This window comes from Lolium perenne, chromosome 2 (genome assembly GCF_019359855.2).
Source record: "Lolium perenne isolate Kyuss_39 chromosome 2, Kyuss_2.0, whole genome shotgun sequence".
Taxonomy (NCBI): domain Eukaryota; kingdom Viridiplantae; phylum Streptophyta; class Magnoliopsida; order Poales; family Poaceae; genus Lolium; species Lolium perenne.
Window position 1 is genome coordinate 127,188,801 of NC_067245.2, and position 26,967 is coordinate 127,215,767.

Here is a 26,967-nt window from a genome sequence, read left to right on the forward strand (position 1 = left end):
CATCGATATACCAACGGGGGTTCAGGTTTCTGTCACTCCGGTAACCCCGCAATTGGCAAACGAATACAAGATGCATTCCCCTAGGCCCATAAAGATGAAGTGTCATGTAGTCGACGTTCACATGACACCACTAGAAGAATAACACCACAACTTAAATATCATAACATTGAATATTACTCAACCATACTTCACTACTAACATTTAGACTTCACCCATGTCCTCAAGAACTAAACGAACTACTCACGAGACATCATATGGAACATGATCAGAGGTAATATGATGGTGAATAACAATCTGAACATAAACCTTGGTTCAACGGTTTCACTCAATAGCATCAATAACAAGTAGAAATCAACACCGGGAGAGTTTCCCCTATCAAACAATCAAGATCAAACCCAAATTGTTACAGCGGTGACGATGTGCAGCGGTGGAGACGGCGGTGATGATGATGGAGATGATGATGATGGTGATGGAGATGATGTCCAGCTCGATGACGGTGACGATGGCGTCGATTTCCCCCTCCGGGAGGGAATTTCCCCGGCGGATCTCAGCCTGCCGGAGAGCTCTTTTCTCTCTGGTGTTCTCTGCGCCGCAGAGGCGGCTGTAACTCTTCGCGACTGTCCCCCTGGAGCTTAGGTTTTCGAGACGAAGAAATACGCGAAGGAGAGAAGGCCAGAGGGGGCTGTGGGCCCCCTCCTCACAGGGCGGCGCGGCCAGGGTAGGGCCCGCGCCGGCCCATGAGGTGGGCCCATGGCGGCCCTCCTCGGCTCCCCCTTCTGGCTCCCTTCGTCTTCTGGAAAAATAGGACTTTTCATATAAATTCCGTCAATTGTTGATCTTCCGAAATATTGCATTCTGACGGCGCTTTTTCCAGTAGACTCCGGTGTGCGATCCTCCAATAATCATGAAACATGCAAAATAGATGAAATAACATAAGTATCATCTCCAAATATGAAATATATCAATGAATAACAGCAAATTATGATATAAAATAGTGATGCAAATTAGACATATCAAGGGCCCGGTGTAAAAGCGAGCGGTCACTTGGGCCGTCCGCAACCGACGTGACGCATCCCAGACGCAAATATGCGTCGGACTTGTGTCGCTGCAGATGGCCCGGTCACTATGCTGGTCTTACTAGAGCATGTTCCAGACACATTTTCGGCCCAAACCCAGACGGAGGCAAACGGGTCGCTCAGCGTCGCGTATATTTGGGTCGCCCGTTGTAGAGGCCCTAAGCCAACCAGCTAGATCCATTAAGGTGGCCGTCCCGCACACTCCTGCGTGGCTTCATCGTCTCCGTGCTATATCCCATCCGCTAGAAATATTTCCCAAATAATGGATCTGGTTCCTCATGAGCGTGCGATGGCGGATTCATGCGCTCTCCAACCTCCCCTACAAATTATCACAGACTCGGAATGACATGTTTTAGGAGGTAGGCTTCATCCATGGTCGTGCACGTGCACTTCGGCTCCTTCTCTTTGGTCGTCTCCAAGAAGGCCACTGTCCGCGTCCGCGCGCGGCAGTCAAGCGTCGGAGCTCGTCGCCAGTGTGGGTCTTGGCTCCTCCGCGCAGCCGTCGGTCTCGGCGCCCATCTGGGCTCCTCCGCGTCGGGCGGGGCTTTTATTCCCCTTTCTACCTTTGACGGGAACGTGTACTGCGGGTTTATTCGAGGATTTCTAAGGGGCTGAAGTGAAAAACGGGAGGCGATGTACGCACGTACCATACCCATAGCAATTTAATAGTAGAGCAGAGCATCTTCATCTGCGTCCCCGATAACATTTTGGAAACGGCATCCTAAATGGGCTAACACTAGCGCGCCCCAAAAAACGCAGGCGCAATTTCGAGCCCGGTAGAAGCGCCGGTAATCCCGTGCCGGTCTCTTTGTGAACGGCGCGAATCGGACACGCCGGTGCCTCGCGGCACGAACTTTTTTAGGCGTGAGAGCCGCCTATCAGCCACGTATCCTAAAAATATACATCTTTTCCACCAAAACTCCTTCCCCTCCGCTGCTCATTTCTCCCGCCCGCCGCTCCATCTCTCATCCAGGCTACAACCCGAAAAAGCCTCGCCGCCACTATGCCGCTGAAGAAAAAGGCTCCGGTGAAGGTAGCAAAGACGCCGACGAAGGCGCCGCCGAAGCCACGCACTATGGCGCCGAAGGAGAAGCCGATGAACAAGTCGCAGGAGACGTGGGAGGAGGAGAAACGCCGCTGCTCCATCTTGACGGCCGACCGCAAAAGGCGCCGCATAGCTGGTCTCGAAGCCGCGAATGCGGCGGCTGCTGCTGTGTGCCCTAGCTTAGGCGGCGGCTAGCCCGAAGGGAGCCAGCAACGCGCCGACCGCAACTTTGGCGGCGGGTTCTCGAGCTTACCCTCGTCACCGGGGTATTACGCGGAGGGGCCATCGCTCTCTCAGATGTGTCTGTTGCAGATGGACGGTCGCGCCCGCTACTCCCCCGAGTGCACCGACAGCGACATAACCTTCGACCCCAACACGTCGTTCTTGCTGGATTCGGCGCCGAGGGGCAGCGGCGCCTTTCGCTTCCCCGTCGACCTAAACTCGTCGTCTGATCTGCATCACCCGGGAAGCACCGACGGCCACGTGACTGACGGCACCTGCCTCTCCCGCCACCTCTTCACTAACGAGAGCAGGAGCGCCCACCAGGTGTTCAGTAGCGCGTCTGGCATGTCCATGGGTGACGACGAGGTGAGTTTCCTTTCTTTTTTATGTGTTATGTGCATCGTAGACACCGCGAGGACTCAAAGTAGGTTACTTGTTGCGTAAATTGCCGGCGGCGCCGAGATCCTCACCGGCTTCATACGCCATGGCCACGCATACGAACTCCCCATCGACGAGTATGAAGAAGAGGCCAACGAGGACGAAGTTGAGGAGGAGCATGTCTAGGAGAAGTTGATCGACGCCGACACCGGCGTGACCATGACGACAACGACGAATAGGCTTACCGGCGGCACTCGTGGTCTGTGGTGACCCAGCATACCACTGCATGTTGTAGTATGCCAGTCGTTGAGATAACATGTGCGAAGTACCAATCCGCAAATATTACATCCCTCAGAGTAGTACAACAGAAGAATAGTTGTTGGTCTTTATTTTAGTCACTTTATATTACAAACCAAATATATACATCACATTGGAGCTCCTCCTGGGTCCATAGAGGATAACTCCTAGGTTCTAGGTGAACCCTACTTATCTTATACAATATAGGTCTAAGTAGGCTTAACATTATTCTACTCGAGCAACTAAATACTATAGAGTTCGTGCTGCTCGACTACTACTACTACTGTTGTTACTTAGGCGTGGTCTTCCTCGGGAACCTCCCCGACTCTGTACACGATCAGGTAATCGACCCCCTCTACTCCTCCAGAGAGGTCTGGCTCTTCATAGCAGATCCCGTTTGCTCCGTCTGGTCCATCATTGGTCTCCTCCAGATGATTCAAATAATCTAAGCATGCGATTATAAGAGGTATGAGTACGAGCGTACTCAACAAGTTCATTATAGGAAAGAAGTGTTTAATGCACTAGCTACGGCATTAGACCAGAAAGTCTAATACCAATGCATATTTTTATAAACATTTCTTCAAAAGGTTGCTTTTATTCAGAAGAGCTATGTCCGTCAGCCTTCACCGTCTGTCTAGAACTTCATGGAGTTCCTTTCCGGCCGCATTCGCAGTTCCATTACCCGGAACAGGAAGTGACAGGCACGGTTCTTTTACACTCTGCAGAGGTGTGTTGCTTTACCCATAAGAGATATTAACCTTGGTGCCAACCGGGCATCTATCCCGTCCACACTTCCTTGGTGTGAGGCCCGATATAAGGTCCTAGCCAATCATTTTTTTTGCTCCACGACCCCGAACACCCACCCTTTGTTGCAATTCTGACCTTGGGTCCTCATCGGCCAGCGTATCCATAGGATACCATCCAACCTCGACTACTATCAGGTTTCCTGACCCGATACCTTTGCCGATCGTTGCAACCCATCATAGACCGCATTACCGTGGGGACTTAGGGCTCCCCAACCACTCCGGTTGTCCCTCGAGATTCAAATGACTACGGTAAGCGCATTTGTTGATGAACGAGAGGAAGAAACACAACTGACTACTCCATCCCACTCCAGATCTTATGGTTAACACGGGTCTTACGGCACAAGAATCACTGGACGACATTTGTTATTAATCCTAGATGGATATAAACCCATTGCAATGGAACCTCCACCATACTCATGCCATGGTTCCATTGCCCACCACATAGTCATATTCATAATTATGAAGATAGCAATTTTGCTTTTCATGCAAGAGTGATAAGCATAATACTTTGCAAGTAATTTGGTAAAAATACTCAAATTGACATGAGCAGGCGATGAACTTCCCTGGTGACTGCAAGGTAGTGCAGTTGGATTGTTTGGACTGACCCTGGTCCTCTGTTTCTAAAAGATAGTATCATTGTCTGATAAGGGCAATGGTTAAAGATTCAAATATGCATGCTTTCGACTTTTAGGGTTTGGTTCCCCCTTCCCGATGCTTAATAATTTAATGTCGGAAATGGCGAATAAGAATAATTTAAGAATACTCCTTAAGAGTGAAAATATTATCTTGGAATGTTTCCAAGTTTTGTTTAAGTCCAAAATAATTTATGGACTTATTTAATCATTAAAAATATGGGGTTTATTTTTAATGATCTTTTATTAATTCATTATTCTTTGAATTTAATAATGATTAATATTTATTTGTTTCAAAAATTATATTACATATTTATTTATGATAGAGAATAAAATTTTAAGTGGTTTGCATATTTTTCTCTATTTTTTTAGAGCTATTAATCATTTATGGATTTTTGTCAAAGTTCCTATTTTAATAGAATTGTGAAATGACCAAACTGCCCCTGGGCCCACTTGTCAGGGTGAACCCAACAGGTTAGGTCGGACCAGCCTGGTCCGTACCGCTCGGTCACACTCGCCCGCTCCCTCACACTCATGTCTAACCCTAGCTCGCTGCTCCCGCGACGCCGAAATCACCATTGTTGTCGCCGATTTATTTCGGTTGTCTCAGGCCATCTCCGGCGACGAGATTGGTCGCATTCGCTCCGCCTCTCGATGGCGCATCAGATGGTCCGTGTCGATCTGAGTTTGGTGGCCTCCTCTGTTCGCCCCCAACCCTACTGCGCCTAGGGTTGCGCAGTGCTCCCGGCGATTTGTTGTTCGCCAGCGTCCCTGGATGATGCGGTGACGCCGTGCGCCTCGTCGAGGTGGTGCTGGAGCGCTTGCGCTCGGCGAACGCCTGGCTTGACCGCGGCTTGGCGCTGCCGTGGCCTGGCTGTGCCGCCGTGCCACCACGGTGACGTCGTGGTGCTACAGCTCCAGGTTAGTACCCCCTGTTCTTCTTCCTTCTCTCCTCCTCTTCATCTAGCTCTGGCTACTGGCCTTGCTTCCCCGCTTGGAGATGCTGGCCATGCGGTGCTGCTGCTGATGTGCTATGTTGGCTACTGCTGCTGTGCTATCTGTTGCTGCTGTGCTTGTGCTAGCTGCTGCTGTGCCATTTGCTGCTGCTCGACTGGTGGTCGATTTACTCTATTTGCTATGCCCTAATGCCATGATGTTCCTTCCTTGCTACTGTCCATTATAAGGGTTGTTCAATTGCTTGCTTGCTGGCTCTGGTTGTGGCTATGACTATATGTATGTCATCTATGTATGCATCTATGGCTTACTGTTGCTTGCAGTACTTGCATTTGCAAGTGTCAGTTGTGCTGGTTTATGTGGCTGTGAAGCTCATGCTCATGCTCATGAGCATGTTGTGATGCTCATGGCTTGCCATGGTGCTCCAGCTGCTGTTGTGCTACTGCCTGGTCTTGTGTATTCCTATAATCCATCTCTGGCTTGATTTCCTTGAGCAATCCTTCCTTGAGCAAGGCCAGTGATGTGTGATGTGTGCTATCCTTATGTAATTTGGTCTAGTGGTATATCATTTCCTTCATGTGCTTCTGGATACAATTATAAAGTCATATATTCAGTTTCTGTTTATTCAGTTACGGTTTGGGTGTATTTCTTCAGCAAGTGGCTAAGTTCCTGATACTATGCTTGACTCTAGCAGGCTCTAGCAAGCTCTAGCAAGCTCTGATGATCTTAGGACCATCAGCTGATTGATGGTTGCTTGCTATGCTTCTGTCTGTGCCTTGTGGTGATGCTCTCTGTACCTGTGTAGCATCTCACCATGTACTCGTGACTGCTAATGCTTAATAAAGCATATAATGATGCTTGCAGTGATCCTCTAGATCATTTGCAAGTGTTCCAGTTACTCACTAGTAACTTATGGGTCTTCTATAACGATTTTAGTTCATCAGCGAAAGGGAGAAATCCGTCATGGACATGTGTTGCAGACGGTTTGCAGGACCGTGGCGGATCTCGCGTCACAGATTGCCAAACTGACGGTTAGATTTTCCCGTCATGGATCCGTGACGACTTTGTGCTGGCCCAGAGCCCACCTGGCCCGCTTCGCTGTGACGCCTTTGGCCGTCGCGGATTGCTGTCCCCTCGGATCCTTCAAGGAATTATGTCAGTTCAATGATTGCCCTATCAGTCCTGTCGCATGACGTCATCATTGTCGTCTAGCTGACAACTCCAGACCAACCTCCTCCTACGACGTGTCCATGTAGAATTGCATTCGAAGGCTGACACGTGCCACGAGCATGCCCATTGGCATGTCGACACGTGTCACATGGAATACCAACATGTGCATGTGGATGGCCCACTAACGTCCTCACACGTGGCACAATGAACTTCTGACACGTAGACAATTGGGGTCCACATGCAGGACCACACGTGGCACGGAACTGAAGTTTGGGCCCATGTTTGTAGTCACTACAGCGGGCCATTAATTGATGGCCCAGTTGTGTCGGTCCAGTATGGGTATGGCCCATTAGTGGACGGCCCAATTCTGGCAGTCCGGCATAGGATTGGCCAATTAGTGGACGGCCCAATTCTGGCGGTCCGGACGGATGGCCCAATTTTTGCGGTCTGTTATGGGAGTGGACCATTTTTGGTGGCCCATAACGACAAGCCAGTTTACGTGGTCCTTGTCTTGGCCCACTTATGGCCGACCTTTTAACAGCCTAAATGCGCGGCCTTACTATCCCGGCCCATTATTACTACTGCAACGTCTCAAAAAACAATTGCAAAAATGCCTGTTACTTCGAGCCCATGGTGTGTTAATAATGGCTTTTTAGCACGGCCCGGCCTGGTTATCGCAACCGACCCGTTACTACAAGCCCATAAATGCCGGCCCGCAAACAATGTCCGGCCACGTTATCTTAGCTAGGCCGTTACTTTCAGTCTGTCAAACCCGCGTGTCAAATAGCTGCGATTTTGTGGCGGCCTTACATATAAATAATACATAAACACTCAAAAATAATTACATACAGAATAATTACATAACTGTGCATCAAATAACATTCGATCTTAAGTTCATCCTGCATACTCGCACCATCAATATAATAGTTCAGCTCCTCCAAAATAATACCCTCTTGTTCATATTAATTGATTCTAATATAGATGTATCTAGACACATTTTAGTTCTAGATACATCCATATCGAAGTCAATTAATATGGATCGGAGGGCAGTTTAGCTTGCACCAAAGCAAGACAACCAACCCAAAATACAGTTCAACTATCCACCATACCACCACCAGTTGACCATGTTTACTCACGCACGGACCTGGTAAACGTTTCAAGCTTTGCCTCAATGGCAGCCTACCTCTCTCTCGATTCATGTACCTATCCGTTAAGCTCCAACAGATTAGCACTCTGGGAGTCGACATGATCTTGAAGGTCCACTTTTCCCCTCCGCTGTCTCCAGTAAATCAGCTAGGGTGCTCATATTTGATCGCGTGGGTCTATGCTCGAGTCCCACATTCTGAAGAAACATAGGTTTCTTTACTCTCTTACCAAGGACATCAGATAAAACCCGTGTCTCATTCTTTGGCTCTCCATCTGGTGTAGGTTGAGACATCTCTTCTTCAACCTCGGCCTTGTTTAGCAATAAAGACAGAAGACAGATTGGTGTTTGATGAAGCAATGTATAGACTTCGTTTCAGCGATAACTCAATAAATGCTTACTCATCAGAACACGTTGTACTTCAGAGGAGTAGCAGTCGTCCTTGCTGCGTTGTGTCTCCCTGAACAGATCCACGGGACTTGGTTCTTTACCCATGTACGAGTCTCCCTGAAAACAAACACATACATGCAGCCAACTTATCGGTTCTATAAAGGATTTTGTGAATAACCAGTAATGTGTGCGATGTTATATGTTGATGTGCAAGTTAATCACTATTTAGAGCAGTTCGATGCAGAGCATCTATATTGTAGAAAGAATCTGCAGACTTTAGCGCAAGCAACGATGTGCACAAAAGCTCCTACAAACAGCTACCTACCAAAAAATGAATTTAGTTTAAAATGCACTTGAGCTATCCATCAGAGAACTAAGCAATGTACTACCTCTGTCCATAAATAGATGTCTTAGATTTATCAAATTTTGGCTGTATATAGACACTATTTAGTGTATAGATACATCCAAATTTAGACAAATATAAGACATCTATTTATGGACGGAGAGCATCATGGAAATGATACCAGGAGTTAGACATATTAACTATCTATGCCAAACATGTACGAACACAATCAGTGATTTAATAGACCAGCGCATGCATTCAGCAAAATACAAGCTACATAATAAATACCCATCCAGCTTGTTGATGGAACTGTGTACTATATCATTCTGTAAACAACACAGGTCTTCACATACTAGATTTTCCACGTGTGCAGTGTAGCTGCGCGACCCAGTTGTTTGGTGGAGCTGAACCTTAGAACGGTTGGTCTTATATATACTATTGATCCTCTGCATGAAAGGTAGAATTACTAACGATATACATGCATATGCATGTACAAGTAAAAACTTCGATTTTAAAAAATAGACTGACAATGTTGTGGGGAGACTTCCAGTGCTCCACAAGCTCCAACCGATCCTTATTAGTCGTACTGGAAACATGACTTTTAGTAGGCACTTCAGAAAGTGGGACGCCATCAAAGTATTTTTTGTTCAGATTGTGCCAAAACTGACGTACACCATTCTGAAGATGCTTGTTGCACACACTTTTACTAGTAACTGCTTTGCGTCCATTGAAAATTTCCCCTAGTGGTATGGAAGAACATGCATAAGAATGACAATTTCTGAGAAATAAAATCTTTATAAATAGTAAAGGGAGGCAAAGGAATACAGTTTGTAAATACCGCCATTTTTCCATAGAAGTCACATAGGAGCTTGGGTCTTGGCGGTACTTCTTCCAATGCGTATATATAGGAATATGGTTCCTGACTGCAATGTTGCACTCAGTTACAAATTTTGCGCCGATAAGAGCTGATGTCTGCCTTGTCCTCCCTCTTGTTACTATCAGGGGCAGCTTGGATCCTCGAGAACGGGTCAATTTTGTCAGTCCTTTCCCCATGTTCGAACCCCTTAATGCTACACATATAAACAACTAATGAGATAATAATGGTGGTACACCAAATAGACTCTGTAAGGAACAGACAAATTACAGGGACATGCCTTTACCAACAGTGCCATTCTCGGATGGGACCACTGGGTCCTCGTCTGCTTCATCTAAATCATCATTTTCACTGCCCTGACCTATAGAAATATTATCAACAAACAAGGGAGGCCAACAGCCTCAACAACCACTAGCAAAATGCGAGAAAGGACTTGCAGCATGCTAAATGTAGTTAGCACTTGGTAGAACAACTGACCAAGATCAACAAAAGGAGAGTTCTGACGATTACGACTTTTGGTGAGTCTGGATTGGCTACTAGATTCATCTACATCGAAGTCAGATTCGTCATGTATGTTGTTGCTGGTTGTGGACATGGACCTGGTAGTTCTATGAAGTGGACACTATGAATCGGTATCTCTCATGGAAGAGGCCCTGGTAGTTCTAGGAGGTGGCTGCTCAGACAATGGTCTTTTTGTGGCCGCACGGGTTGTGACTCTTACAGGGGCCGTCTTAGTATTACTAGCAGTAGTAATCGGTATAACCTGGTAGCAAGCACAACTTGGATCAATCAAGCGAGAATAAAAAATATTAATTAGCATTCGCAATTGAAAAACATTTATGTCTGCATTGATGAATATGCAGGATGGACAAAACTAGCACCTTAGTAAGCGAGGCATCAGGTGGTAATGTAAGTTTCTCGTGATTGCCAGAGCCAAGATTGTCATCTTCAGAGCTTGTACCTCTTGGCATTGCAGATACCCTCTTGCATTGGGGCATTCCACTAACCATTAATGGACCAGTGTTGTCTCCATTCAAAGGTTTCTTCTTAGCAACCTTGATACGTCGCAAACATATCTATAATTTTTTATGTTCCATGCTTGTTTTACACCAATTACTATATATTTTAAGGGACTAACATATTAATCTATACCTAATAATAAAGGAGCTAAGGTTTCTGCCAAAATTTTCGTCCAACTTTTTATTAGACGGTTTTGCCCTCCCACTAAGGACCATATTACCAACTATGCCACCGCTAAGTGAAAAAACCAGTTCGTTCCCGTCAGCAAAGTCAAACCCCATCGAGTCAGCCTGTGGCGTTCCAATCTGGCCCTCGTCGAGTTCCTCCACAAGCTCTTATACTGAACTCAAATCCCTATCAATTTCCTTTTTAATTTCTTACCCCCTGTCCACGACAATCCGCTCTTATATACATCCTCTCCTATGCTAGGGATTTCCATAGAAATTTCGCAAGATTCCTCGGTTTCTTCCCGTACGTGTTTCCTCTATCCCGATCTAGATCCAGAAATTTGGCATCGGCAAGGCCAGGCGAATAACGGAAGCACGGCGAGGCGAATAGCGGTGGCATGGCGAGGGATCACCGATGTGGAAACAGGACGGTGGTGTTGAGGCCGGGACTGCAGTAAAGCTTTTCAGCAAGTATGAGTCAGCTTGAAGATACAAGGATTGGTCCGCTGCTGCTGAGTTTCCATGGTGCCGGCCTTGACCACGTCGCTAGATTCTCTGCGATGTTGTCTTCTTCACCTATTCTACTTGCGCAAATCGAAGCGGGGTTGCTGGACTCGATCTCTCTGTGGGACTAGAGCCACATATCGGCGGCAACCGGGTCACCCTCATGGGCATCGAGCGACCAGAGTTCTGTGAAGGACCAGGACGCGATGCAGAGGCCCAAACCCTGGATCGGAGTTCCAGGACAATACTCTGGCACAACGGAGGCGGCGGCCACAACCATATCGCGCAGCCCCTGCATCACTCGCGGTGCCAGAGACTTAAGTCCGCTGAAGGACCAGAGATCTGACGCGGTGCACAGAAGCCCAAAACCAGAACCGGAGCTCCAGGACAGCGGCCGACACAACGGAGGCGGTGGCCATGTCCGCCTCACGCAGCCCCATTGCTGCCTTTTTTTCTTCAAGGCCGGAACCTGTAGTTTGCAATCAAATATGCAGAAGCTATTGGGATTTCACGCTAGGTGCTCTGGTGTGGTCGACACAATCTGCTCTCTCCTATCACATCCAAACAGTTAACTGACCCTGCCTCTTACAGAGACGGACTGCAACCCCAAGCACGACCTAGCCGAGTTCCTCGCCAACTCCATCATCTACCGCTGCCTCTGCAGCAGCGAGGACCTGCTCCAGGACGTCCTTGGCGGCATGGACGCACTCGCCGCGTTCGGAAATCGGATGAGAAGGGATACCTTAACTCAAGTTGTTTCTGTCCGTCGCTGATATGTTCATACTATGCTGAACTATGAGGATAATTAAATTAGCGGAACTGAATCGTGTTTGTACGAACTGGAGTATTGAAGTTCAGCATTTTAGAGGCAAAAATATGTGCTTCCGAGCACCAATACATTGGATATTTTTTAGCATAAGTACTGGTCGTGATACAAAATATATTTGGAGGCTCAAATAGCATTTAGATTTATAATAGACATTTTGTGCAGGAAAAAAGGATATGTAGACTAAGTTGCTGATGCTATTTTTTGTAGGGGGATTTCGCTGATGTTAGATATCTACTTGCATGTGTAAGAAAATTGATCTTGACTAATCTTGATTTCTTAGCGATGTTATCTTATGGCAAGTCCAATACAGTACTGCCTAAACTGCAAGCAAATAGCCAGATAGCTAGGGCAACTTCTCCCTACTCCTACAATCGTCCAGGTACTTATTGATATCTCTCTCTTCTAGGCCTAATCTGACTTTTTAATAATTCCTCTATTTCAATTAGTTGCATTGAGACAGTTGTTTGTTTGGTACAAGGGTGGAGTGAGATATTCATGCCATATAGATCAATAACATTGATATATTTGTCTGTTTGGTAGAAGGTTGGAGTGAGCTCTTCCTGCCATAGATCAATATTTGAAGCTCGGAGAAAATGCTTTGTCTGAGTTCTAATAATATGGTTTCATGCTATTAAATGTTGCATTGACCCAAAGTGGCATGTGTTAATTTGGATTTTTTTTGTTTCACATTACCAAGAAAAGATTACTAATCGTAAATATTGGAGTCATTATTTAGATGATCAATGGCCACTAATGCACGTTGATTGGCTATGATAGCAGAAAAAACCAGTTAGAGTTGAGTTGTTGGAAATTTGAGGAAACCTACAGTAATATTAGTTCGGTATTTGCGTAAGCGGTTTTTGGCTTCTTGAAATTCTCATGGCTTAAAAATAATTATTAAAAATAGACCCGTAGCAACGCACGGGCATTTGTGCTATAGTTGCAAAAGTGCATAAGTTCTTGGTTTCAACTTTTTTGTGCAGGAAATAGGCAAATATGGAAGGAAATAGCTCATTATGGTGAAATATGGAATTTCCCGGAATCTGTCCCTGCTGAACAATTTTCAAAGATCGCTTCGAAACTCTATCAAAACGACGTCCAATGGTAAAGTCGTAAACTACAAAGTTGTAGAGAATTTCAAACCGAACAATTTGGATATCTTATTCGTCCAGAACGGACAACGGATGCATCTGGCAGAGCAGAATTACTGCGGAGGTTCGTGCAGTCTCGGGACTCCGAAAGTTGGTGACGTATTTGACACAAACTCTTTCCATACCTGGATATTTCGGACCAGCCACGAGTTGTGAGGCTCATGAAGGACAGAGGGGAGTCCTAGAAAGGTTCTAGAGGTGCCCAAGAGCCCTTGGATCAAAGGGGCATCCATTTCATGACCTAGATTGCATCTCCAACACTATATATTGATGGGAAACCCTATTTTTGGAGGCCCCCAAGCATTGTCACGAAAATCCTCCTCCTTGGCAGCAGCCAAGGAGGGGGAAACACTCATCTACACCAGCATCAACTCAAGTAAGAAGAAGGCTAAGGGGCGGCGCTCCCCCATGATGCCGGCGGCGGGGAAGGAGTCCCCCGCGCCGCCGCCCACGCCTCCGCCTCCCGGCGCTCCTCGCTGAGCCCCTCTCCAACGTTTTCACCGCCATCTCCATCACCAAATCCTCATTGTATTCAGTGGTCCATCCTCTCACAAACCTCTGTACCTCCCTATGTAAACATGGTGTTTGATGCTATAAGTTATAATCCTATGATCTATGTCATGTTGCCATAGTTTATTTGTTCTTTGATTGATTGGTTGTTTCTCTTTGGTTCATTAGAGTTGTATGTTGATATGTTACCGTCCTTGGTGCCCATTATATTTGTGCGCGCATGGATCAAGCACCATAGGATTGGTAGTACTTGTATACTAGAAGGGGGAAGTTCTACCGGAGTGACAGAAACCTAAGGACGCGAACCAGATAGTTGCATGTATGGGAGTAAGAAGACCATTTACTTAAGGCTATTGTTGGGGAAACCTTAATGCTTGCTAGTATTTACGGATGTTTGCTAGCAAGCCAATCATATAGTACTTGTAATCCCGGAGGGAGAGCATGTATATTTAGCCTCTCCTACATAGAAAGCTGCATCAAAGACATTGAACCCAAGATCTTCACTAATTGATCTTGGACAAAGCCACCACTATTACCACCGCCTTTCCACACTCATGGTACTGTTAGTTTAGTTTGTTTTATTGCTTCAGCACTAACATTTATTCCGTGTATTTTATTGTTCTGCAAAGTCACCTCTCATACCCGTTATCGCTCTAGTTTTATTTCCTAGATATTGCAAACGCTTAGTGTGCGTAGAGTTGTATCAGTGGTTGATAGAACTTGAGAGAATGTTTATCCTACCTTTAGCTCCTCATTGGGTTCGACACTCTTACTTATCGAAAAGGCTACACACGATCCCCTATACTTGTGGGACATCAAGACCTTTTCTGGCGCCGTTGCCGGGGAGCCATAGCGTAGGTGAATATTTTTCGTGTGCACTTGTTTGCTTAATCTCTAAGTAGTTTTACTTCCTGTACCTAGTTGTTCTCTATCTCTTGTATGGATAGGGAATGCGAATTACAAAAAAAATTAGTTGTACTTCTTATATAAAAAATAAAAAAATGTTTTCAGAAAAGAAAAGTGATTGGAAAGATGAGTAATGGTGAAGTGGGGGTCGACCTTGAACACTTGTGTTCATGCCTGTGAAACCAAAAAAATTCTTTCCATGGAAGATTTTCATTAAAAACTTGTAAATAGTGTATATAGTGTTTGTTATGCAAGTTTGTCACTATGCTGCCTAGAAAACAGATTTCCTGTGCTCCACTGTAGAAAATTTTAAAAATCACCAGAATGTGATCTTGATCTGAAATTTCTTGAGGGCATAGTAGTGCTTGCTATCTAACTTTCGTTAGTTGTGACTTTTCTGATTTGAGGTACGTAGACAGATCTAATAATTCAATCTTTACGGACTGATTCCGTTGAGACAGATTTCCTGTGCTGTGCTGCAAAAATTCGTGAAAAATGTCAGTATGGCATTTTGATCTGAAATTTTTTGTGCATAGACCTGAGGTTATGATCTGTCTTTCATTAATCATGAGTTTTACGATTTGAGCTACGTAACTATCTCATTGAGTGACATCTTTACAGAGTGTTCAGTTTTGACAGATTTCTATTCTCTTTGTTTAAATATTGTACTTAGGATTCAAAAGTTTCCTTCGTTTTCGACGTACGATTGAAATAATAAGAAACCTCAGTATTACAGTGGCTAAATATTTGATAGATTTTATAGAAATTAGGGATACTTGAACACTTGTGGATTTTATTTAATGAGTACTAACCTACTAATGAGTTTTGTGAAGCTTTATGTGGATGTAGTTTTTAAGTTCCAATCAATATGGTGATATGAGATGAGCAAGAGGATGCAAGAGCTCAAGCTTGGGGATGTGTAGATGGATCCCAAGAGAATATTCAAGAAGATGCAAATATCTAAGCTTGGGGATGCCCAAGGCATCCCCCTATCCATCAACCAACATGAGGTTGTCTCCTTCAAACTCAATATTACCCATCCACATGTAAGCATTGTATATAGTTGCTTTTATTATATTTGTTTTTATCCTATTTAGTTTTATTAGGTTCTTTATTTGGTTCTTGTTTCTTTGTCAGTTTCACTTATAATTGGAAAACAACAACAAAAAAAAGGGGGTTTGAGAGCTCCATCAAATAATCATGTCCATCTTAAATGGCTATAAAGAAAGAGCTTTATGGGAGACAACCCAATATGTTTATATTTCTGTTATTTACTGCTTTGTTGAGTCTTGGAAGTCATTACTACCGTAATTACCTCTCCTTATCATGTTTGTTTTGTTTTTGTGCCAAGAATTGCCTCTAATGGTAAGAAAGTGGTATTTGGGAGATTTGCAATCTTGTTTACTGTTTCTGGTTCGTCACGAGAAAAATCGCCAAAAATCACCAGAACGTAAGTTTGAGCTGCCAATTTGCGAGCATCTTCCCCAGGTATTTATCTAACTTTAATTTTTTCAGAGTTTTTCGAGTTACGCAGCGTAACTATTTGTTAAAAATCAATTTTTACGAACTGTTCTTTTTTGACAGATTCTTGCACTGTTTTGCATTTGCATCTTTTTGCCCACCTTTTTGAGTTCTCTTGATCAAAGAACCTCATTGAAGTTGTGCTACAGTAGCTAATGCTTATTAAAATTCTTTTCATATGTCATACTGAACTTTGTAGATTTGATTAATATTATCATTGCACTAACGCTGCTAATGAGATTTGTGATGAGTGTTTTATGAAGGAAGTTTTCAAGTGTAGGAAAGAAGAATGATGAGATGAGATGAAGAATGGACAAAAACTCAAGCTTGGGGATGCCCATGTCACCCCAAGATATATTCAAGAAGTACAAGCGTCAAAGCTTGGGGATGCCCAAGGCATCCCCTTCTTCATCAATAAAAATATCAGGTCCTGTTTCCGTTCACTATATTTTTGTTGCTTCATATACTATGTGTTATTCTTGGAGCGTCTTTATTTTCTGTTGTGTATTTTATTTTCAATAAAGTGGGCACCATCATACCATGTTTGTTTGGGAGAGAGACACGATCCGTTTTAATTGTATGAACGCTCTAGTTTTCACTCTTATTGTTCAACGAGCGTTTTATTTTTGCTAGTACTACGTTTAGCTCTGGTTTTTCACTCCTATTTTGTTCAGAGCTTGTCAGTATGCTTCAGTTATATATGATTAGCTCTCAGATCTTTAATGAATATTATAAATGAGAGTTGTTTCAAATAAGTTGATTGGTGTTGGATACGGGTAAAAAGGTTTCATATTAATAGTGATGTAAATGGAAGATCTCCTCTGATGTTTCAATTGGGTTGAATTGATCATTTAGTTTAGACTTTTAATATCACCATATGCTTTAATTAATAAGTTTTGTCACTATGCATGATTATGACCATTATTGCTCTCTTAGTTGGTCGCTATCTTTCTTTTTGCTAGCCTTCATTCTGTACTGAGTATGATCTCTACTCGTGCATCCAACCACCAAAAACCAAAATATGCCAAAAGTGCCCACCATACTGATACGTCTCTGACGTATCGATAATTTCTTATGTTCCATGCCACATTATTGATGTTATCTACATGTTTTATGCACACTTTATATCATATTCGTGCATTTTCTGGAACTAACCTATTAACAAGATGCCGAAGTGCCAGTTGCTGTTTTCTGCTGTTTTTGGTTTCAGAAATCCTAGTAAGGAAATATTCTCGGAATTGGACGAAATCAACGCCCAGGGGCCTATTTTTCCACGAAGCTTCCAGAAGTCCGAAGACGAGACGAAGAGGGGCCACGAGGCAGCCAGAGCATAGGGCGGCGCGGCCCCTGCCCTGGCCGCGCGGCCCTATGGTCTGGGCCCCTCGCGCCGCCTCTTGACCTACCCTTCCGCCTACTTAAAGCCTCCGTGACGAAACCCCCAGTACCGAGAGCCACGATACGGAAAACCTTCCAGAGACGCCACCGCCGCCGATCCCATCTCGGGGGATCCAGGAGATCGCCTCCGGCACCCTGCCGGAGAGGGGAATCATCTCCCGGAGGACTCTACGCCGCCATGGTCGCCTCCGGTGTGATGTGTGAGTAGTCTACCCCTGGACTATGGGTTCAGGATGTAAGTGGCAGCGGCGTTTCGCGATCCCACATACGCCGCCCGCGAAATTTGGCCCAAATGGCGTAAGCGGCCCACCACAAGATTTATATGGCGCTGGTGGACAAAACCTGAAAGGCCACGATTCCCAGCGGCTCATCCTCGAGCAGACAGAGGGGCTCCTCCTCCGCGCGACCGCGCCGCCACTCGATCTCCTCCGCGCCGCCCCCGACCACCTCCTCCGCCCCGGACCACCTCCTCCGCCCCCGACCACCTCCTCCGCGCCGCCCCCAACCACCTCCAGCGGTAGCAGCACGCGCCGCCCCCAACCACCTCCAGCGGCAGCAGCAGATGGATCTGGCGGAGCCTACCTTCCCCGTGCCCTCCGCCTCGACCATGGCCTTTCCAGCACCAGCAGGCCCGTGCAGTGGCGGGAGCAAGTCCGTGCTCGACGGTGAGGAACTTCTCCTCTTCACTAGGATTTCATTGATTCAGTGTAGTCCATACTATTTGGTTCCTGTGACACACATTGTAGTTTCTGTGCAAGATACGAACATGCTTGATCTACTTGATGTTGCTCTTCAATATGCAATTGTTACGGGCTCTTTTTTTTTCATACATATGCGAAGTGAACGGAGGGAGTAGTTACTATCAATTGACAAACCAATTCCATCTACAAAGCGGTACTTGGTTGCACAGGAAGTAAGAAGTGCTATATACTTCTGAAAAGGTTAACGGTTTTTGCCAAAGCTTAAGAAAGGCCAACTATACAAGGGCAAAATGGCTGTTGGCAAGCTTACATAATAGAGTGATTGTTTGGAAGCAGATAAAACACATACTACGCAAACGGTCTTAAGCTGCCCCTGACAGAATTTTCAAGAATGTAACAATTCAGTCAGCCAACAAAAAACAATTCAGTTAGCCAACAACAGGAAGATGGTAATGCCCTTCAGCTCCCTTTCTCCCAATTTGTAGTAAAATGAGACCCAGTATATGGTACTAATATTCCCTGGGTAGCTATATTTGTCATGGGGTAGCAGACTGTAGAAAGAAAGTTGAAGCACACCGGATCACACATTCGCAGTTGTATGGTACAAAGTCTGACCTGATAGAAAGTTGGCATGGCTTCATTTGTGTCGCTATACTGTGTATTGTACTGTCTTGTGTTGTGCACTTGTTCATTTGGTCAGAAACTCGGAATAAACTGACTGTGCCCTTGTTCCTTATATGTGTTCTTGAATATATAGGGATGGCTGGCCCATCCATGAAGCCGGTTGAGCTTGAAGAATTGGCTGCCTCATCCATGAAGCCGGTTCACCTCGAAGAAATGGCTGGCCCATCCATGAATCCGGTTGAGCTCGAAGAATTGGATCCCATGGGTGATGTTGACAAGCAGAGGCTAAAGTGGGAAACCATCAATGAGGACCAGCAGGTGTGGGATGCCCTGGATGAGCAGCGAAAGTGAGTCTCTCATCTCTATCTTCTCGTTTCGTTGTTTATGTTTTATTCCCATAAATTTTGAGTACACTTATTTGAGTGCAGATTAAGAAAGAAAGAGGAAATGAAGCAGAGACAAGAGGAGAGGAAACATAAGCAAGAAGAGAGGAGGCATAAGCAAGAAGAGAGGAGGCTAAAGCAAGAGTACAACAAAAAGATTAAATTGGAGGTGGCTGCAAGGAGGAAAGAGTTACAAGATAGGAAGAAGAAGCAAGCGAATGAGCTACAGGATACGCGGTGAGATGATTTACAAATGTTATCTACTGCCTTTTCTTAAATTTTAGTGAAAATGTTCTTACAAATGTTATCTACTGCCTTTTGTAGGACGTAAAGTACGCAGGTTAACTTCCGTTGTTTGGAGGGATTTCATTCCCCATTATGATGATGGAAAGCTTGTGGAAGCTGAGTGTAAGCATTGCAATGAGTTTTTGCCAGCTGGACGCGAAGTGGGTACAAGTGGTGTCCGCAGACACTTGACCACTTGTACAATAAGGTCAGATCTGCACCTCATTGTGCAAAAGATGAAGTCCTCAGTTTCGTCTCCTCATGCATCTATGCTTAAGAATTGGGAGTTTGATCCGAAATTATCTAGACAGCTACTTGCGCAAATGATAGTTATGGATGAGCTTCCTTTCTCAATCGTTCATTATGCTGGTGTTGACTGCCAAAACCCACCGGCGGGCAGCGACTGTCAACACGGTAGAGCCGGGAAGAGCCTAGAGCTGCGGCTGGCTGAGACCCCTCCGAGCGACGGCCCGCAACGCTCTTCTGGTCACACGTCCGATGCGAAGTGCAAGGGCGTGCCACCTGACCTATACCTGGTCAGGAAGGTGATGGGGATGCCTCGCTTAGTTTCCTGCAGGGCATACACGTAAACATTAAATACGAGCCTCGATCGGCTCTCAGGTTATCCTGTGAATCGGCTCAAAGAGCCGATCCACCCATGATTCGTACGGGGTGCACGAATATATGGTGATCCTGCTTGATCAAGATAAAGTTAATTAGATCTACGACGATTTAGGGTTTTCACCGCATAATCGGATCATCCTACTCCAGGTTGGGCCTCGCGGCCACGCACGGTGATCGTAAGCCGATCCTAAACAAGGCCTAAAAACCAACATGAAGTTGATCCTCGGAACATCCTGTTTAGGGCTTGCGAACGCCACCCTACGTGCCGCTGGATCCTCCACCCCTTTGTAAGGCCTAACTATTGCAGATATTAAACTAATCCTTGCAGAACAAGGAGCAATCGTAACGGATCAGATCTACTAAATAAAGATCAAGCGGGGTGCCGCCCCCACACCTGAGATAGGTGTGAGGGCGGCTAGACATGCAGGGGTCACACTACGTAAGCATGTTATACGAAGAACTATGCTAACCCTAACACATCTATGATAACTACGTTGCTCGCCATCAAAGACGCTTCAGTACGAGCAACGCATGAACAACGTGGGGCTTGTGCTGCCTAGATCGCAAGATGCGATCTAGGCAGCATGTCGCTTACCTGATAGAAACCCTCGAGACGAAGGAGTTGGCGATGCGCCGAGATTGGTTTGTTTTGGGTTGAACGTGAGTTGTTGTTTCTTTCATAAACCCTAGATACATATTTATAGTCCAGGGGACTTTCTAACGTGGGAACAATCCCAACCGGGCACGAGCCCAAACTCTAACCTCCAAACGACACGTATCCTAATATGTTACAGATACATGGGCAATTTAGCCCAAACTTGGTACACAAGGCCGATTCATATATTTCTTCCACGTATATATCTTCAAGTCCATCTTGGTCGCGGCCCACCTCTGACTTGGTCAAATTCCGGTGATAACACATGCCCCCCTGGTTTTGGAAATGACATTTCCAAAATCATTATGCTTTTCCTTCATCGGGTCATGTCGTGGCAGAGCAGAACCGTCGCAGAGTCCTTCATCATGACAACTTGCCTTCCCAACTCCTCTGCACGATTTGACAGTTTTGGCATCACGCCCTCGGAAACTGTTTGAGCATTAAATCTCCAAGATATCTCCTTTATTTAACCGCATCAAACAGTTCTCTTCCTCATCCCCTTCGCATTAGCCTTCAAAACACCCTCCTCTGCCACCATGTCTTCGTCTTCTTCGTCTTCCTCCTCGTCGGGACTTTCCTATGTGTCCTCTCCCATCCGAGAGTCGACGCCTGAGTGGGGTACGCAGGCGGCGTACGACATTCTCACCCCAACGGCGTGGGACCAAGAGGACCACGACTTCTCTGTCTGGTCTGAGGATGACAAATCCCTGACCGACGGGGAGAGTGACCCCCTCTTCCTTGCTGACGGGGAAACGGAGGAGGAGAGCGATGACGATCGCCTCTCCTGGGCGGACTTCACCACCTCCGAGGAGGAGGAGGAGGAGAACAGCTCCTCCGACGAGCCCCCGGCCAAGCGATTTTGCCCCTGGCCGGGGAACCTTAGTGACTTCGACAGCAACGACGACGCTGACGAGGAGGATGAAGACAACGAAGGCCCCGCCGGCGGCCGCTGGAGCAGCGACGACGAGCCGGTAGGGAGCAGCGCCGACAGCGGTGATGACGGCGACGATGAGGGCAGCAATGGCCCGTAGATGGGATCCTTAGACTAGGATCAGCAGTAGTAGATAGGGCACTGTATCCCCTGGCAACTCCTTTTGAGAGCAATTTTAGCTCTTCATGTAAGAATCTGGCTATCAATGAAGAACTCTCCTTAATTTGATCTTGCCGATTCCTTGTATGTTAATTTAGCCGATTCTTCCTCATCTGGCTTTGCCGACTGCTATCCTGATCAACGCTCCACGAGCCGATGGCAACGCATCGGACTCTTATGATAAATCTCGAGATAGATCAATTCAGACCCAAGATTCCCGTCGAACAGGACCAAATCGTAGTCGCGCAAACCTTAGACCTCGGAAATCCAAACCCCCTGAGCTTAATGTTAGCTTAAATCGGCAAGACTCCAGAGTCAATGCCTTCAGGAGAATTTTAGGACCATTGCTGAAAATCTTGACCGCCTACAACTTTCCTTGCGATGCTCTGTTCTTTGCAGCAACAAACTGGCCCAAAGCCTGTCAATTATGACGGCTTCCTCTTCGAATTAGTGGTTCTATTCTGCAAGAATTCACCACCTTTTAACCAAGCTGTGATACAGAGTCAGCCGATTCCAACAAGATTGGCTCCTCAGAACGAAAAACCCTTAGGGCGAGCTGCCCCCCGAGCCTCAGTCAAGGCAAGAACTGTAATGAGCCCGCCCAATGTGTCGTCCTCAGCCTCCCAGCTATATTGCAGAGTCAGCCGATTCCAATAGAATCGGCTCCCCAGAGCAAAGAACCCTCAAGGTGAGTTGCCCCCCGAGCTTTTTCAGTCCAATTCTTGCCCTTTGTTGGTCGGATCGGCTCATCAGCTTGGTCCAGCCCCAGGAGCAAACGTCACAGCCAATTAGATGATCATCGGCCGTTCTCATGGTTGTAGCAGAAAATAACTCCCTTTGTTGAGCTCACCCTCATCCTGTTTTGCATGCTCTCAATGAAGAACTTGATTTGCTAATGGGGTCACCAAACAATTCCACTGAGGAGTTCCTCCGTAGAGCCTCTCCACGTGACTCGATGACTGCTCCATTCGGCTTCTGCTTGTAACAGTCGTATCCCTTGAGTCGATGTCCCTGCATCGGCTTTTTATTCTTAAAAAAATTTCAATTTTTACGCGACCGATTTGCTTATGTGTCGGCCCCCATACTTTGTCGGAGAATGTATCTTGAGTTGCTACAAGCTCCGTATCCTCGCGTTCCATCCTTCTATGTGCCCCCCGAGCCGATTCTGTCAAGGACTTGATGGTATCGGCTCTTCAGGCATCTGTTGGATCAATACTGAATCCAAACAAACGTATGTTAAGGATAAATTTGGCCGATTGCTGGGATCGGCCTCCTTTCTCGTTGCAATGTTTGATGATGGTTTGCAACTTCCTGGACTTCCACTGTAGCTACGTGGCGTGTTTGAGATAAGATTTCCACTTTCCATTTTTTGGGGCTGACCGCAGGGACCGGCCTTGCCACGTGCGTCCAACGTCTTGGACCTGCTACTCTGTCGGGATTATGGAGACCATGTTTGTAGTACTAGCCTGACTGATCTCATGAATCGGCTCTTTCTGGGTACATACTCCGTGGCCTTGGACTTCCTCTAGGTATATGCCCCCCCCCCCGAGCCGAATCTTTCGAGTGATTACCGGCTTTTTTGGCCAATTTTCGCCTGTCGTACCACCCATCACGCTAATTAGTACAGCAGTGAACACATGTGGTGAGAATAATTTTAGCCGATTACTGGAATCGGCCTTCCTTGCCGTTGTCAATCTGACTATTCACCCTTCGGAGTAGCGTTGCTAGGGTCTTGGTCGTTTATAGCGTCGCGCCATCGGCCATCCTTTCTCTTCATAAGTACAACATTGGAAATCCATTCAATGTACCTGTGTGGCCTGATGTACCCGGCGTCCAACGTTTTCCTGACCTCCCCCTTGACTTCCTCAATCTCTTCTAGCTCGTCAGCTGATGTAAACCCGTAACCCAGCTTCCCGTCGCCTGCTAAGTCAATGTTGAACACAGGCAAGGCATACGTTGGGGATAATACTGGCCGATCGCTAAAATCGGCCTTTCTTTTCGTTGCACTGCCCAACGAGGGTTTACCACTTCTTGGTCTCTTATCCCGGCGACGTGACTCGCTGGAGGAAGGTTCACTACGTCTTGGGTCATAAATCTCTGACGAGATCCTGGTCACTGTGTTTATAACAGCCGACGCTTCTGCATCGGCATCAGCTGGTGCCTGTGCATCGTCTTTCGCCTGTTTAGGGCGCCATACTCTCTTTGGCGGGCGCACCTCTGTCTTCAATGTTTGTTGAATTTTCACGGCCAGATCGGGCCGTGCCTTCCTCAACGTGTACAGGTACTGTGCCTCGGCTTCTTCCAAGCTTCGCAGCCGCTGCACCCTACGCTTTTGAGAATGGCTGAGCCCATCAGGGCACCACCTCGGTCGGTGATACCTATCGTCTTCTCCATCTGACTCCTCAAAGTCTTCTTCTTGAGATGACTCAGCTCGTTTGCTCCGAGGTGGGAGAGGTCCTAGACGCTCGAACATTGAAACATCGTTCGCTTTCTTCATGAGTTGTTTGCATTCTGGGCAGTTCTCGATCGTCGGCAATCGGCTCATTCCTGAGTCCCAGCAGTGTTTGAAGAAAGGACAGTTCCAATGCCCATCCATATTGTCTTGCTCCCTTGACCTCCCTCTCGCGTGGCGTTCGTACCCGTCGTTGCCTCCGTCACGCCGACGGTACCTCCTATCCTCTGCATTAGACCGATGACATCTTTTATCATCTTCGTCGTAGCGCTGACGTCGGTCGTATTGCTGCTCATACTTGTTGAGGAGATGTACGGAGTGTGGGCGTTGATGCCATATGCTTTTCACCTCCTCTTCGGTTAGGTACCGTCTATCGTCGCCTTGGGGCCGGTCGCGTGGAACGGCCTCCTCTTTATCCTCGCCACGGGAGTGGCTGCTTTCTGCCTTATCTTTGTCATGGCGGCTTGCAAGTCCCGCCATGTTGACACCAAAGGAGAACTCTGGCTTCCTAATGCGGTGGCTAAGGTCCACCATGTTGACACCAGGCAGCGGACGCGTGTCTCCGTTGAGCTTGATGCCGTGCGAACGGGTCTTCTCCAAGGAGCCGATGAGTTCGGTTTCGAGGACTGCCTTGATCTCGTCATGCTTTTTCTTGAGGTCGCCAGCCAGGTCCTCGCAATTGACCGGAGTGCTTTCCGCCATCTCAGATGTAGATGGCGATGTGGTGTTGTCGAAGATGTGTCCCACCGGGCGTGCCAGAATGTGTTGACTGCCAAAACCCACCGGCGGGCAGCGACTGTCAACACGGTAGAGCCGGGAAGAGCCTAGAGCTGCGGCTGGCTGAGACCCCTCCGAGCGATGGCCCGCAACGCTCTTCTGGTCACACGTCCGATGCGAAGTGCAAGGGCGTGCCACCTGACCTATACCTGGTCAGGAAGGTGATGGGGATGCCTCGCTTAGTTTCCTGCAGGGCATACACGTAAACATTAAATACGAGCCTCGATCGGCTCTCAGGTTATCCTGTGAATCGGCTCAAAGAGCCGATCCACCCATGATTCGTACGGGGTGCACGAATATATGGTGATCCTGCTTGATCAAGATAAAGCTAATTAGATCTACGACGATTTAGGGTTTTCACCGCATAATCGGATCATCCTACTCCAGGTTGGGCCTCGCGGCCACGCACGGTGATCGTAAGCCGATCCTAAACAAGGCCTAAAAACCAACATGAAGTTGATCCTCGGAACATCCTGTTTAGGGCTTGCGAACGCCACCCTACGTGCCGCTGGATCCTCCACCCCTTTGTAAGGCCTAACTATTGCAGATATTAAACTAATCCTTGCAGAACAAGGAGCAATCGTAACGGATCAGATCTACTAAATAAAGATCAAGCGGGGTGCCGCCCCCACACCTGAGATAGGTGTGAGGGCGGCTAGACATGCAGGGGTCGCACTACGTAAGCATGTTATACGAAGAACTATGCTAACCCTAACACATCTATGATAACTACGTTGCTCGCCATCAAAGACGCTTCAGTACGAGCAACGCATGAACAACGTGGGGCTTGTGCTGCCTAGATCGCAAGATGCGATCTAGGCAGCATGTCGCTTACCTGATAGAAACCCTCGAGACGAAGGAGTTGGCGATGCGCCGAGATTGGTTTGTTTTGGGTTGAACGTGAGTTGTTGTTTCTTTCATAAACCCTAGATACATATTTATAGTCCAGGGGACTTTCTAACGTGGGAACAATCCCAACCGGGCACGAGCCCAAACTCTAACCTCCAAACGACACGTATCCTAATATGTTACAGATACATGGGCAATTTAGCCCAAACTTGGTACACAAGGCCGATTCATATATTTCTTCCACGTATATATCTTCAAGTCCATCTTGGTCGCGGCCCACCTCTGACTTGGTCAAATTCCGGTGATAACAGCTGGTTTTGTGGAGTTTGTCAAAAGTTTAAATCCCCTGTTCGAAATGGTTTCCAGAAATACTATTAAAGATGATATCATGAAACTGTATTATGAAAAGAAGTTCATAACTAGTGAAGGGTTCAAGAGGTATCCTGGTAGAGTATCTTTGACTACTGATATGTGGACCTCGAACCAGACTTTAGGTTATATGTGCGTTACTGCTCATTTCATAGATATGAAGTGGAAATTGCACAAGAAGATAATCAGATTTTGTATGCTAGAGACTCCCCACAACGGAGCTGCGATGTTTAATATTCTGCTAAAAAGCTTGCAAGAATGGAATATTGAGGACAAGCTGTTTAGCATAACTGTTGATAATGCATCCGTAAATGGTTCAATGATTGATAATCTGAGAGAAAATCTAGTAGGCAAGGAAATGCTGCATTCTGAAGGTGCATTACTCCATATTCGCTGTGCATGCCATGTTTTTAATCTGATTGTCCAAGATGGGTTGACAGCAGTGAAAAGTGCAATTGATAATATAAGAGAAAGTGTGAAATATGTGAAGAGCTCTCAGACTCGATTGGATAACTTCAATGAAGTAGTTGCACGAGTTGGTGTTTCTTGTGCACTCCCTTCTGTTGATGTGCAAACACGCTGGAATTCCACATACCTAATGCTTCAGTCGGCATTCCCATTTCGAAAAGCCTTTCATACTTTGGGGAAAGAAGACAGAAACTACAAGTTCTGTCCATCCTCTGCAGAGTGGAGAAGAGCTGAAACTGTATGTTCCATCTTGAAGGTTTTCCACGAAGCAACAGAGGTGGTCGCCGGTTCTACTTATCCTACTGCAAATTTATACTTCCATGAAGTCTGGAATCTGAAACTACTATTGGAGAGAG

The 26,967-nt window shown here is 46.5% G+C and overlaps 1 protein-coding gene and 1 long non-coding RNA gene across 2 annotated transcripts in view; both read left to right on the top strand.

Moving 5' to 3' along the window:
* The window catches only part of LOC127333484 (uncharacterized), a 122,832-nt gene that overhangs the window by 49,515 nt on the left and 46,350 nt on the right, over positions 1-26,967 (top strand). The gene's annotated exons all lie outside the window — the stretch shown is intronic.
* On the top strand, positions 17,627-19,373 carry LOC127328783 (uncharacterized). Its single transcript, XM_051355357.1, has 5 exons — positions 17,627-17,631; positions 17,716-17,999; positions 18,793-19,006; positions 19,088-19,279; positions 19,367-19,373. The coding sequence occupies exons 1-5, from the start codon at positions 17,627-17,629 to the stop codon at positions 19,371-19,373; spliced, it is 702 nt and encodes a 233-aa protein (XP_051211317.1).